General features: G+C 41.1%; 1 protein-coding gene across 1 annotated transcript in view; it reads left to right on the forward strand.

Moving 5' to 3' along the window:
- The window catches only part of wdfy3 (WD repeat and FYVE domain containing 3), a 92,179-nt gene that overhangs the window by 56,804 nt on the left and 19,903 nt on the right, over nucleotides 1–15,472 (forward strand). The window contains exons 25-39 of the mRNA XM_034872306.1: nucleotides 63–253; nucleotides 872–1,024; nucleotides 1,347–1,420; nucleotides 1,590–1,751; nucleotides 1,969–2,063; nucleotides 2,242–2,362; nucleotides 2,494–2,711; nucleotides 3,696–3,892; nucleotides 5,672–5,806; nucleotides 7,074–7,253; nucleotides 7,880–8,113; nucleotides 8,247–8,346; nucleotides 9,227–9,387; nucleotides 13,339–13,568; nucleotides 15,268–15,392. Of these exons, the coding sequence (XP_034728197.1) occupies nucleotides 63–253; nucleotides 872–1,024; nucleotides 1,347–1,420; nucleotides 1,590–1,751; nucleotides 1,969–2,063; nucleotides 2,242–2,362; nucleotides 2,494–2,711; nucleotides 3,696–3,892; nucleotides 5,672–5,806; nucleotides 7,074–7,253; nucleotides 7,880–8,113; nucleotides 8,247–8,346; nucleotides 9,227–9,387; nucleotides 13,339–13,568; nucleotides 15,268–15,392 (2,376 nt within the window). The remainder of the gene's footprint in view (nucleotides 1–62; nucleotides 254–871; nucleotides 1,025–1,346; nucleotides 1,421–1,589; nucleotides 1,752–1,968; nucleotides 2,064–2,241; nucleotides 2,363–2,493; nucleotides 2,712–3,695; nucleotides 3,893–5,671; nucleotides 5,807–7,073; nucleotides 7,254–7,879; nucleotides 8,114–8,246; nucleotides 8,347–9,226; nucleotides 9,388–13,338; nucleotides 13,569–15,267; nucleotides 15,393–15,472) is intronic.

A 15,472-nucleotide genomic window follows, 5' to 3' on the forward strand; every position in this document is an offset into this window, starting at 1 on the left:
ATATTTATGCTACAGCTTTACTAACGTAAAACACACCTTTCCTTTTTCTTTTACCCGTTTAGGCGTCCGTGTTTTTGTGGCCAAACCCGTGGCCACCAGCCTGCAGTATGTGGGTGGGGCAGCGGCCATCTTGGGCCTGGTTGCCATGGCATCAGATGTGGAGGGGCTGTATGCCGCTGTCAAAGCTTTGGTGTGTGTTGTAAAAAGCAACCCTTTGGCCAGTAAGGAGATGGAGCGCATCAAAGGCTACCAGGTTAGGTACAATTCTATAGTTTAACACCGGTCACACAACAAGTTCTGATATTCTGGATTTTACCTGTAGTAAAAAAAAGTAGGGAAACAAAGTCTCATTAGTTAGTGAATACAGAAATGGTGTGGTGGGTTTTTATAACTGATAGTTAGGTGGCAGGTTTCCTTTGAGATTTTTTTTTACACTTTGACACTTGACAAATGCTGAGTACTAATTATTTTCTCATTTCCTTGAGAATAAACGTAATGTGAAAGGACGTAAAGTAAATGTCATAAATATTGCGGCAACATAGTAGTGTGGTTGCTGTTTTGTTCGACGAAATATATCCGCTAGACCGGTTCATATTGTTTTGACGATACATTTTGTCATATCCCAACGTACATAGCCCTCTGTCCTAATACCAGTTTTAAATGAATACTCTTTTTTTGAATTTCCACTTACTCGCCTCTCTTTGCTGCTGTAATTTAGTACTTCTGTTTCTTATTTCTGTTGGCTGTGATCCTAAAACTACTGTTTAGTTTGTTGGCTGAACAATCACAAACAATTTTATTTTGTGATTTCTGTTTCTGACAAAACGAAAATGTGACGTGCTGGCTGACATATATTTTCTGTCCCGTGCAGCTGCTGGCTATGTTACTGAAGAAGAAGCGCTCGCTGCTCAACAGCCACATCCTCCACCTCACCTTCTCTCTGGTGGGAACAGTTGACAGTGGCCACGAGACCTCCATCATTCCCAACTCCACCGCCTTCCAGGACTTGCTCTGTGACTTTGAGGTGAGGGCTTAGGGAGTCAAATAAAACCAAAATGACACAAAATCCTAATGAAATAAAGCACCAAACTAATTACATTTAACAGCATTAATCGTAGTCCACCTGTTAAAAGAAACATTTTGGCGTCTGACCATTTACAGCTTCAATCTGGCTGATGGAACAGTGAGAGTTGCAGGTGTATTTTGAAATGTACTGGTTGTTAAATAAAAAAGTTGTTTACACAGCTGTTGAACCTTTTAGAACCAAGATGCCACCTGTCCTCACCAGTAGTTTGTGTTGCCAAACACAACTTGTGTGGTCTCAGTCTGCTCCTTCTGCTCCTCAGGTCTGGCTCCACGCTCCCTACGAGCTCCATCTGTCTCTGTTTGAGCATTTCATCGAACTGCTGACAGAATCCAGGCAAGTCTCAACACTTTATTTTCCTTAAGATCTGTCCAAAAATTTAAAAAAAGTTATTAAATAGTAAATGTTCATTATTATTATTTTTTACTGAAGATGTTTATTGGCAGCATTGATTACGTGTCAGCGAAAAACAAAACGGTGTGTACCACTTCCTGTATTAAAACAGTGAGGCGGCCAAAAATGCCAAACTGCTGAGGGAGTTCCAGCTGATCCCCAGACTGCTGCTGACCCTGAGAGACACCTCGCTGTCCCAGCCGACCGTAGCTGCCATCAGCAACGTGCTCAGTCTGCTGCTGCAGGGCTTCCCCAACCCATATGATCTGCTGAGGTAAACACATGGTCAGACATACCTATCCACAAGGAGTAAACTTGTTTTACAGTTAACTCATGCAGGCTAATGTAACCATAGAATTAGTAACTTACCAGAAGCAGTAGAGCTTAACATGCATATTGCGTGTGTTCGTTATTACCGTATGCTTGATTCCAAAAACCGGGGAACGGAAAGCAAAAGCACAACACAAAATGTTATTTACTTCACCACACAGGTTTGGCCAGTTCATCTCCTCGACTCTTCCCACATTCGCCGTGTGTGAGAAGTTTGTCGTCATGGAAATCAATAACGAGGAAAAGATCGATGGAGGTAACAATAAATTAAACACATTGCCTCCTTGTTTATGTGGCCGAATGCTGGTAAATGAAAAAACAGTTATTTTGATGTTTATTTTGCTCGTAATATGAATGCATCTATATTTACATTTTTCAGCCTGTTTTGGGCCTGTGGTTTGACAAACCTAACTCATATGACTTTGTGCCTCCAGTTAATGATGATGATTTTGGCGGTCTCCTGTCTGCCAACCTCATTCTGCTGAGAAACCGACTGCTGGACAACCTGCTCAGACTGCTCTTCACCACCAAAGAGAAGTGCACAGTCAATGCCCAGTAAGTACAGCTATAAGTAACCTAAGATGGTTGTGAGGGTAGTGAAATAATGATAAAACAAAGGTGTTAGACATACCTCCCTCGGCTGTAGAGCTTCAGTTCACCCCATGAGCTCTCTGCCCTCCCCCCAGGGCGTGTGAGGAACTAGTGCGGACGCTGGGCTTTGATTGGCTCTTGATGTTCATGGAGGAACACCTTCACTCAAGCACGGTCACGGCAGCTCTGTGGATCCTGGTGGTGCTGCTCTCCAACCAATCCATCCTTAACCGCTTCAAAGAGGGCCTTTGTGGAGGAGGCTGGCTGGACCACACCGACTCCGTCCTCACCAATAAGATCGGCACAGTTTTGGGTGAGTGCACAAGCCTGTGTTGACACTTGACAGTCATTAGACAAAAGCTGGGAAAAATATTTTGAAGTTGTAGTTCTAGACTAGTGAATTTTAGGCAATTGTCTTGCAAGGACATGTGCTTGATGATAGCTCACACTATTGTTTAATTATTTACACTACACAATAACGTGCAGTGTATATACTGTATGTTGTAATATGGCTCAGCAGACGCCTCTCCCCACTCTGGCAATGCTTTCCGTCGGAGTTGGCCATCGTTCAGTAAACAGAAAGCTGCGCAGTTTGTGCGCCTCACAGCCAAGGGTTCGTCTTCACATTTTTTGCCTCCCTGCACTCCCTGCTGCTGCGACCGTAGTCCCTCCTGAGCTCAATGGTTTTCAACCTGCTCAGTTTGTCATTTGAAGTATTTGTGGGTATAAATAATTGTGATTTTTATATTCTCTTTACAGGGACTTTTATTCTATAACTTTTAACGCGTTGAGTCAAAAATCAAGAACATGCTCACAGATTTCTATATAAGATTTTATTCATATGTATACTGTATATACATTACAACTTCACCAATCTCATTTTACCAGCCTCCAGGTTGAGAACCACTGACCTTGCTTGTTAAAACCTTGCTGACCAGTGACACGGCCTAAGGGAATTATCACTGCTGTAGCATTGTCTAAATGTATGCAATCAGATTGAAACCCTTAGTTTTATTAAGATTTAGAGTTTGTCATCAAGCTCAACCAAATCCTACTCTTTTAAATTATTTTGCTACTTCTTAGTTTCCAGTTTGAATCCTGCCTGATTATCTAAGTTAAAGGATTACCGTCCTGGGTTATTATTATAACCACCTCCTTGATAAACCTGCCCTAACAGCTGTGTTCAGAGTTTCCAGTAGATGCTGTAGTCAGAGGACGTGTGCGGTAGTACCACCTGTCTGCCTTCATGTAACATTTACTCTCACTCCTCCCTTAACTCTCCATGCCCCCTCTTTAGGCTTCAACGTGGGCCGCAGTGCCGGTGGGCGCTCAACGGTGCGAGAGATCAACCGGGACGCCTGCCACTTCCCAGGATTGCCTGTGCTGCAGACCCTGCTGCCCAAACACACCAACGTGCCGGAGCTCTACTTCCTGCTCATGGCACTGTTCCTGCAACAGCCCGTCACTGAGCTGCCAGACAGCCTGCAGGTACATGTTAGTATACCAAACTTTTTTTCTTCTTCTACTAATACTAATGGATCTGCTCAGTGTGTTCTTAATCTATAAATAATATTTATTGAATGTTATTAGGGGTGGCACGGTTCATAAAAAAACATCCGAACCGTGAGGTTTGCTTGTCTCGGTACGACGCATGCGCAATGTAGCCTGGTGCTCGTATTTGACCTCAGACTATGTGTTTCCCTTTCGAGCGAAAGAAGAGGTGTGGACAAGATACGAACACAAATTACAGCGACAGACCTGTATACCTACATGTTAACATCAATGTGCTGTAACATTTTTTGACCCGTAGCTGAAATGTGCTGCTGTTTCAATCCTGTTGACTGTGCAGCGGGCAGGGCTGCTTAGGTCCCCCCGCAACTGACACACGCACACATAAACACACACGGTGGATGCAGAAAAAAACAGAAATGAGACATACAACAAGACGTAAATTGAGGACAGCTACGCATAATATGTGCAATGATAAGTTAAAGACCAATAAGTCCTTTATCAAACCGTATGAATGTGTGTCCCAGGACAGGTCCGGATAGAAAACTAAATAATAATGTAAAGATCAACAAGCCACTGACAGACATGTTCAAATTTGATTGATTCAATAAATATACCAGCATTTAAAACATCCAGGAAAACTCAGCCTAGAGTAACTTTATTCTCCCCAGAATAATTTTCCTTTTTATTTTTAAAGAACCAGAATACAGTAAAAAAAAAATTGTTTAACTTATTCTGTATTATTCAAAAGAAGGAGCATTAAGAGGTTCTCTTTTTTTTCTTTCAAAGGATACATTTTAAAAAAAAGAGTTATACTGAAGTTGCCAGTTTGATAAATGCAAGTTATTTCAAATTATCTTCTGTAATATTTTAAACTCTGTGTACTAAAAAGGCATATACAGTATGTTTTTGTAGATGGCTATATACATTCTCCTTTTTTTGCCAAATAAATAAAGCATGTTGAAATCAACAATGTCTTCCCTCTTTCTGTATTAAATTCTCCCCTAGCTTTCCGCACAGATGGTTCTAATAATGTGCTTAAAGTCAACTCAAATTCAGCTGGTGCATGATTACCTGATATAATTATGTTTTAACACTGTGTCCTACATTGTGGATAATTAAAAACATATGCTGAAGTATATTTCTAGAGTTTTAAAGATTAAAAGAACAACAAGAACCATACAGAACTGAATACCATGACCCTAAAACCGTGGGTTTTGTGGACCGTGCCACTCCTAAATGTTATACACAAAAATTGGTACATGAAATTGAAGAACAGACTTTACTAACTTTAAGAAAAACTTAATTTCTCTCTTCTTTAAATTTAACTTTAAATTTACCCACTCTTCCGTGGGTATGATGCAGTGAATAATAGGGACCTTGCTACATTAGACGCAAGTAATGTAATTTGCATAGGTTTAAAAAACGTATAAGCCAAATGTACCGGCATAATGTTCTCTGGCAGCTTAGTAGCCATCAGAGTCTGACTGTATGTTGAGGGTAATAATGCTTGCAGCTCCTGTTAAGCTACGCACTTTTATCCAGCATGATTAATCACAAATAAGAAGAAAAAGCGTGTAACTACATGCAAACTTAAATTTGAAGCCCAATATACACATATTATACATTATCGGTTTTCAGATGGAAAAAACACACGCAGCTTGATCAAATGTGCATCTCTGACAGTAACAATATAAAATAACACTCGAAGTGTTTTGTTTATTTGACTGTATATTACCCCAGTGTGTGTGTTTGTCCTCTCAGTTTGACCTGGACTCCCTCTGGACGTTCATCTTTGGCATACCGGCGTCCAGTGGGACAGTAGTGGCTTCCATTCATAATGTGTACACAGAGGCGGCCTTCCTGCTGCTGGCCATGCTGCGGAGCATGCTCAACCTGGTGAGAACCATCCTTCAGCCTACAGGCATTTTGAATCTTACATTTATTGTCATTTTCAAGAAGAGCATAATTAGCAAGGCAAATGCTCAGATCTAATTTAACATGCCCTATAGAATGAATAGAAATTAAAGAAAACCAATTCCAACAGCTGATAGAAAATACATGAAAATCTTGTTTCATTTCCTAAATAAATAATGCTCTTAGGATCAATATTCCAATGGGATAGTTCAGGCTTAAGAGAAACCTCTTTACCCAAAATGTGACTAATTAAATCACACCTTTTTCCCAAAAGCAGATTACTTATGAACACCCTCAAACAGAGGGTTTGTGAGCTGTTCTTTATGTAGGATTTGGATTTTTTAAAGGTGACTTTTTAAGCTAATTTAATCCAACAAAAATGACTTGCTGTTTATATCCACACACTCACACCCGGGAGTTTCTCTTTGAACCTCTCAGTGCTCGCTGCTGGTTGCTGAGAAGCTTTACTCGACCTCCTGCGAACTAAGCGCCTCACAGTTTTCTCATCCATCGTTTGTCATCTGTGCAAACCGTATTGAAGCTTTCAAGTTTTCAAGTTAATGCAACGCAATTGAATGTTGATGTGATTGCTTATAAAGTGAACGCAAAGTGAATAAAAAATCTGGTTCATTACACCGTTTAATCAAATCCAAATAGGAATGTACGGACATAAGAAGAAAATATTTCAAGTTTTCGGACTCAGTCAGATACTGAGCTTTCACACAAACACCTCTGAGAACTAGCTCTGAATTAAACCTCATTGTTTTATTAGTACAGTCCAAAAGTACTGAACGCTGACATCAAATGGTTATTCCGATTTCCATTCTAGTCCCCTTTTTCTTCAATCAGCTAGCTCTCGATTTGAATCTGCTTCTTCCGATAGACTGAACATGATTCTGGGAAAGGTATTTTACAACTTTCCTTTTTATTGGGGGGTATTGTAGTAGTTGGACCCGTCCGCTATGCCAACGTAATTTCTCAGAAAAGTAATTTGAAATAATTAAAACCTCTGGCTGTAGTATACAGTTATAAGATTCGGTATGTCTGTTTCAATTCACATTTAGGATATTGTTTAAAGACACCAAATAACTGGGTAAACACCTTCTAAACTTTGTCTCCTTACATCGCTCAGTCACTTAATCATTTACCCCATGTGGTTTTATATATATATATATATATATATATATATATATATGAGAGGTTCTGTCAAGTCAGTGCTTGATTAGTTTTCTTGTGTATCTCTTTTCAGCCGTGGCAGTCAGAGGAGGAAGGCTCCTGGCTGAGGGAGTACCCGGTCACCCTCATGCAGTTCTTTAGGTATCTTTACCACAACGTGCCCGACCTGGCACCGATGTGGCACAGTGCTGAGTTCCTCTGTGCCCTGGCAGCATCTGTCTTCCCTTTCAACATCAGGCCCTATTCTGAGATGGTATGGCTTTTTTTCTTTTTCTTCGAAGTAATGTGAAATTTGTGATCTTTACTTGTGGTAAGAAGGAGATGAAGCGTTTTAACTTATTCCACACAAATCTTTTGTCTCAAGACTATAAATTCAAGCAATTCAAGTTTTTTTTTCTGAGGGAATTGGTCTGAAATTAGGTTTAAAAGCAAAAAAATCTAATCAGCAGAGCAAGTAATCACACATATTGATCAGAAATCCTATGCCTGCTGCAGCTATATTGGGATTCTCTCTTAGGGGGCAAGAAAAACCTTAACTTATTACCCCCTTTGAAACCATTGGCACTGTAATCTTGACTACTGCTGTTTAAAGAACAAAATACAAGACTCTACAGTTTTTCCTATGAGTAAATTTGTGTTTTCATATCGTTTTACTTAATAAGATAATGGCTTGTTAGTAAAATTAAAATTCCAGGAGTCCCAAAAAAAGAAAAAAACAAAGCATGAACATATAACATGCAAAGCTGCACTGTTGGATTTAAAAAGGAACTAAGAAATGTTTGTACGGTTCTCTGTAATAAAATGTCCTTAATTGATTTTAATAGATTTTTTAAAAGAACTATTGATTAATGTCTCACTCCATCCATCCATCTGTTTCAGGTCAGTGATCTGGATGACGAGGCGGGGTCTCCCACCGAGGAGTTCAAGGGCTTTGCTGGGGACTCGGGTATGAACCGCAGCCAGTCTGAATACTGTAACGTGGGTTCCAAGACTTCCCTGACCAACCACCCAGCCAAAAAGTACGTCTTTGACTTCATGAGGGTCCTGATCATGGACAACCTCTGCATGACCCCGGCCAGCAAGCAGACACCCATCATTGACCTGCTGCTGGAGGTGAGGACATAACCAGGGTGGGGGGTGTCATCTGATATCTTGATTTTAAGAGCAAACCCGTGAACTTGGTTTCCCATTATAACACCATCTCTTAATAAATAATGTTCCTAAATACGTGTTTTTTTGGTACTAGGCCTCCCCGGACCGCTCCACTAGAACTCAGCAGAAGGAGTTTCAGTCCAACATCCTGGACGGCGTCATGGAGCATCTTCTGGCCGCTGATGTCCTTCTAGGTCAGAACAAAGTCCTCAACCTCTCATATAGAGGGATCCAGCCTGTCTCAGATTTGTTATTTACCTGCCTCACCTGCCAACTTCAGTTATCTATAGTTTTTGGATATACAAAAACCTGAATATAATTTCCTCATGCATCTTACTGATTGTCTCATCTTACCTCAATGGTTGCCAAAACCTGCCAACGTGAGTAGAGAAGACAAACCCCCCACTTCATTTAATGGTATTTGGCCAGAGACCATTAACCAAAATAGCTGATGATTAGGCAGAAAAAGGCCTGGATGAGCATGCTGCAGCAGGACATCTTGGACCAATTTCATAGTTGGCTCTGAGATGCTCTGATGGCTGCATCATGAGTCAGCAAATCACAGTCAGAAGCCCAGAGAACTGGAAGCAGCTTCAGCTTTCTACATGGCTGCTTGTGTTATATTTAGTCTGCTGTCTTGTTTTTATTTTTTCAAATACACATTATAAAACGATAGACAAAATGTATATTTAATATATTTTGGCTTTTGAACAGATGTCCTCTTACCCCTACATGTATCTGAGCTGGTTATTACTTTTTCATCTTGTTTTGCAGTGATTAGAATAAGGGTGTAAGGTTGAGGATATAATCCATAACAAGTTCAGCACATAATACTGAGAGCACGCTATGTTGTTTATTCTGGAAGGTATTGACATAAGAATATCCTTATATTATTCCTATACTAAATACTATACTGTCTGTTCTGTGAAACCTCCCCAAAAAATTGTTTACTTTGTTCAGTAATGGGATTCTACTGTAAGATGAAAAATCCTTCAGTATCACATTGCAGGTAAATGCACCAAAGGAGAAATTGCAAACGGTAGCTAATCGCCTCTCATGCTCCTCTCCTTTCAGGAGAAGATGCCTCTCTGCCCCTCAGCAGTGGAGGCAGTTATCAGATTCTGGTCAATAACGTCTTCTACTTCAGCCAGCGGGTGGTGGACAAGCTATGGCAGGGCATGTTCAACAAGGACTCCAAGCTGGTGGTGGACTTCATCGTGCAGCTCATAGGACAGGTACAAACCAACCCGCTGTCTAAAATAGACATATTAAGCCAAAGGGTTAAAGAATTGATATGCATCTTTTTTTTTTTAAATGAAGGAATATTTTTGTTTCACTGACAAAGACATCAAGGCACTGGAGAAATATTTATCTAATTGCATCTTAAAACAGAAAGGTTTAATAAAGAGTAACTGAATGCCCTCTGATAATCCCGTCTTTGCTGACCTTCAGTCGTTTGACTTTTCAGTTTGCTACAATGTGTGTAGTCCTGTAACCGGTGACATTGCTGTTGTTTGTGGCTAGAGGTGCAAAAAGCACACTTTTGACGACACCCAACTACACCTATAAGTGCTGGTTGGGTCAAAGGTGAAGCAGGCCCAACACTTTTTAACCAGCGAGGGCAGCAGAACAATGGTTTTTATCCGGTTGTTAAACTACTCTATGTGTTGAAGGGCTGCTTTTTTTTCTGAAATTGAACTGGAGCTCCCTGCGTCTCTCTAAGGCAGTTTTGGTTTCCACTCCTGTGCCTGCAGAATGTTGCTGGAGGAATAAAGAAGTCAGACTACATTTACAAAAGAACGGATGTTTGGCCATGTGCCAGAGTCAAAGAATAGTAGACAAACTTATCACACACATTGAAATGAATCAGGCGGTGTCTGAGTGCTGCCTGCACTCGACGGAGAAATATAACAGTTCTGTCTATGAGTGAACATCCTCAGGATGACATTAGATAACCAGCAGCCATCTACCTGCATGCCTCAATTACTCATTTTAGCCTGTGAAGGCACAACAATTTAATATAGCTTAGTCCATTTAGACCCTGACTGACTGACAAGTGACTTTTTGTTAGTGTGTTTGTCCGTGTGTCTTTATGCATGTGTATTCTTTCTTCCAAATATTTACTGTGTGTACGTTTCTGTTTTGGGTTAGTCATTCTTTCACTGATTGACTGCATTTATAAATTATCATTTATGTTTGAATTCCCCCAGTAAATGAGTGTGTGTATATATATAAAATGATAAAATACGTATTTGAACTCCAAATTCTATGAGTATAGGCATAGCCCTCTAAGAGCTGTTGCTATTGGGTAACCCCTTTGCACATGTGCAGTTGTGATTTCTTTTGCGCCCTTGTGCCCTGCACAGGCCTCTGTTACATCCGCAGAACATAGACTATTAGCTCTTCCTATTCACATTAAAACAGTTCAGTGAATCAAATGACATATTATTTAATAAAAACCTGTCATGATTATGCATTGGCCTAATACTGATTGTAAGGCCCATGTCTGATCATGATTAATAACTTCAGAACACTCACATTCCTCACAGTCAAGTGCAGGAGGGATGGGCGCAGCAGCAAACCCAATCCTGAGAGTGCATCATCTGCCGTCAAGTGTGGGTAAAACTGAGTGAGACATGGAAGACTCAGACGCACCACGATAAAAAACGGATGAACAGGCACAGAGATGCCCAGGAAGCCGCTGCTTAAACGTCAGTGCCCGAAGGTCCCTCCGCATTATAGGCCTGGTTGACGGCTTCACACAGTTACTAGGACAGACGCTGCTTCGCAAGAGCCACACCCTGTGAGTGTTCTCTGTAGTGAACAAACCGCTGCTGTGTTCGGCTGATGTTTGCCTTGCGTAAAACATACTGGAATAATGTGCGCACCGGGCAAGTCGGTGAGACGCCTCCTCCACGTCGTTAAGAGGTGGAGGAAGAACTCCCTCACCCAAAAGGGTTGTTAAAACTATTGATGTAGATGATGGATTTGGCTGTAAAGTGGCCGCGCTCCCGTCCCCTCTAATGGAGAAGCAAGGCTAGCATAAATCACTCACCCTCTTAGCGGACGCCAAGGCGAGGAGAAGCGCTGCTTTCAGTGACAGCATCCTGAGGAAGGCTTGTGCCAGAGGCTCAAAAGGAGGATTATCCCGAGCTTGGAGCACCAGGGCTAAAACACATTGAGGTGTGAGAGAACACAGGGGGTGCGCAAAAACTGACCTCTCTCCATAGTTTTTGGGTTGTTACGTGTGTTTATAGAAAACCGCAGTGTGGACTGTGTATTTTCTCTTGACAGATCCACTATCGCTCTCCCGAACCTGCTTCATAGCATCTCACATGAGTGGGATTCAATTTCCATTCACTGTGAGAGGGGCCCCAAAACAGCCGAGCGCACGCCACCCTAACGGTTTATCTATGCAGCAGTCATGTTGTCATTCTGACAACTACATGCCTTCCTGCCCCCACTTGGGCGAAATGTTGCAACACTTTTAGCACCATGGACAGCTACAGGCAGTTTAGGGGGGGGGGGGGGAACTGTCCACTGACAGTTTGGCTCTCATAGTGTTTGACTCAATGTCCAATGTCCCAGATAAATTATTGTTTGTTTATGGCAAAGCCCAGTGTCTGTAGGTGCTGCACGGCCTCCATTGGGTCGAGTGCAGCATTGTGGCCCTCTCCTGGGAAGGGGCCATAATGATTACATCATCGACATGATTCATCCAGCTAGCAATCATTTGTGCAAAGCCGTAGAGCAGAAATCCCCTCCCCAGCTGTCTGGGTGTCGATGCTGGTGGTATTCTTACCTTACCTGACTGCCCAATCAGCTGCCATCGTCTGCTGCTTCTCTGTTTCTCTGGCGGTGAGCGGCCGGCAGTGTGCTAGCCTTGCGAAAGAGGTCAAGGGACACCCCGCAGCACGGGTGGAGGGGCGGACCGTGGCCAGTACACGGTGGTTGCCGCTGTTCTTGGAAAGTCTTCAAAGTGCTTGCTGAAGTAAAATAGGGAGCAGGGGGCGGCCTCTAGCTCACCCAGTGGGAGTGTTCGCCCCATGTGGGCTGGGTCCTTTGCAGCGGCCCGGGTTGGGTCCGACCTGCGGCCCTTTTCTGCGTGTCATCCTCCATTTCTCCCTCCCTTTCATGTCTATCCACTGTCACTAATAAAAGGAAAAGCCCCAAAACTAATCTTAAAAAAGAATAATAGGGAGCAGATCTATGGTCACCCAACAGTAACTGATATACAGTAACTGCGGCCCTGCAGGATACAAGGGCGCGAAAGAAATCCTCCCAACTGCGCATACACAAAGGGGTTTAGATGGTGAAGCCTATACGAAATAGAACATGAGTGTAGAGACTTACAGAGAGATATTCAATTAAAATATTGTGTGTGGACTTTGTATTCTATTTGCTTCTGTACACAATACTGTGCAAGTGAGAAGATTAAAAGATTATGCTCGGAAATTAGTCTTTCAATCCATTATGCACCTTTGTGGAAATATCCTAATGTGATTAGTGATTCAGATGATCAGAAAACATAAGCTAAGGCATTCAGAAGGAATTAGCATGAATATGTACAACCTAAAGCAATTTTAGGTTGCACGTGTATTTTATTAAAAGAATATGTTACATTGTTGTATTCAGACTTTTCACAATGTGGCCTTGAAACTCTTCTTCACTGTGTTCTTTTTATCTGTTTATCTTGTTTTTGTTGTTGCCAAAACTTAATATCAAGGAAAGTTCAGGTAGTTAATGCACTGTGACTTCCAACAGTTTAAAAGACTTAAAAAACGTATTACTTATTAATTAAACTTAAATAAAGAAATAGTACAACATTGACTTCAAACACAACTTTACAAGTAGCTGTTTCATTTCAGTGTTTGCTTCCTTAACTTAACATCAAAGTTTATTAGAAATAAGAATTTTATTTTTAACAAATACGTTCCAATAAAGTCCTTAAACCCTTCTCTTCTCAGACATTGAAAAAACAACACCGGAATAACAGAGCTACACACAACCCTCTAACGACTTAACCCAGTTCAGCTCAAACAAATCTTCTTTCTGCTTAAATGTTTCTACAGCAGTTTTCTCCATATCCAGATCACAGCTGTGTTACAGCTAAAGAACCAACATTTTATTTTCCCTCTAACCTCCTCCATTGCCCATTTGTTTTCCTCCCTTTTCCTCTCCTCTAGTCTAAGAGGCGTTCCCAGGGCCTTTCCCTCGACACCATCTACCACTGTCTGAACCGGACGGTGCTCTACCAGCTCTGCCGACCCCACAAGACGGTAGCCCAGCAGGTGGCCCTGCTGGACGCCCTGCGGGTCCTGACCGTCAACCGCAACCTGGTGCTCGGGCCGGGCAACCACGACCAGGACTTTGTGGCCTGCCTGGCTCACTGCTTTATCTGCCTGCACAGTGGGAGGTAAGTTGGGGACCATCTATGTAAAAAAGTCTTAAGAGATGTTAAATCTGTATCTGTGTATATCTGTATCAGTGTCTGTGTCCAAACTGACAGTGACAGATGCCGCCCACAAAGAGCCTGGGTCTGTCCGAGGTTTCTGCCTAAAATTAAGTTTTTCCTAGCCGCTGTTGCACTAAATGCTTTCACGTGGGAAATTGTTGGGACTTTTTAAATTATAGCGTGTGGTCTAGACTTACTCTATCTGTAAAGTGTCTTGAATTAACTCTTGTTACAGTGTGATTTGATATAATAAATAAAATGTAATTTAATAAGTTTAAAAATAAGATCAGTAATTAGTTAATTAGTAAGATTATTAGTAATTAGTAAAGCAGTTATTTGGCGTTTTAACATGTAGCAGTAGTTAAGCAATTAATGACTCTTACAATGACTTTGTCCTTGTTTGATCTGAAGAATATAAATTTGTCCAAGTTAGACCTGTAACAATTATAATATAATTGTCTTGTCTATTTTAATACAATCAAGCAATTCATTCCTTACATTAAAGCGTGTGTATAGAAATTGTTTATTTATTATTATTTTTTAGATGTGCCAAAAAGTAATCACATAAGTGATTATTGGTCGGACTATGTATGTATTTCTTATTATTTTAATTGTTAGTTGTCGGCATTTCAACTTGATCCTATACACGTTCTGTTTTATGATAATGAAGAGGCGTGGTTTACTTTATAATATGTGGTTTTGTGTTATTAGATTATCTGGGTTAAATACCATTAATACAATATATTTAAATACCATATATATAGCTTTATAGATATATAGATGAATCCTGGAATCTATTTAGTTTGTTGGAAAAATTAATAAATTAATAAATAATTTTAAAGTTGAATACAAGACACAATCATATTGTTAATCACAGTTATTTCTGAGACATTAATTGCATAGCAAAATTTGGAATTGTTATAGCTCTAGTGTTACATTTGGTTATGTGAAGCATGCATGATTCATAACTGACTCATCTCCTGGCTTCTGTGCAGTACTCTGTGGAGGATGAGATGAAGGATGTGAAAACATGTTTCTGACGAAAGAATAAATCATTGCCTATTTTTGCGCTAAATCACATAAGACAAAAGGACGTTGAATGAAATGGGGCGTAGGAGAACAGTTAGTCATACTACCGCCAAGTGAAAAAAAATATTTATATCTTTACTCGCTATATTTATTTGTGAGTTAGTTAGTCTGAATGGGAGTAACCGGAAGAAAGTAATCACCATTTCTGTTCTGTAGTATTTTTTATTATCATATTTTGTTCAGTATTGGGTTTTTATCCATTTGTTTAACTCATAAGATCATTTGTGAGAAGCTCTGAATAAAACACCAGTGTACCACAGAGTGGTATTTATTTGTGTACATTGTGTACTCACATGTCATGGAAGGGAAAATGTGTCTTGTCTTGTTTGTTTTTGTGCATTTGTGCCCCCGTGTTTGTGTCCTGCCAGAAGTACTGATAGTTTCCAAGTGCAGCAGGTGGGGAGAGATGTGACTTTCCTACCGTGCTAGGAACACAATATGCTGTAACAGGACACACTGTACAACAGAGCGCAGACTCATCTGCTGCACAGAAGCCAAACAATCTAACTCCCCCCCTTCAGGTCTCTACGTGGTAGGTTGGCACTAAGTCGCTGTGTGTCTGTTTCTGCAGCAGCGTGGAGGGCTTCGGTCTGGAGGCGGAGGCCAGGATGACAACCTGGCATGTCATGATGCCCACGGAGAACGAGGCTGATGCTACGCACAGCCATGACGTCAGCGAGGGTGAGACACACATTCGTTACATACAGTTGTGTTCGAAATAATAGCAGTGCCTCAACAGCAGCAAGAAAATCACTGGTTTTATTAACATTTCAAAC

The sequence above is a fragment of the Etheostoma cragini genome, chromosome 5 (assembly GCF_013103735.1).
Source record: "Etheostoma cragini isolate CJK2018 chromosome 5, CSU_Ecrag_1.0, whole genome shotgun sequence".
Classification (NCBI taxonomy): Eukaryota; Metazoa; Chordata; class Actinopteri; order Perciformes; family Percidae; genus Etheostoma; species Etheostoma cragini.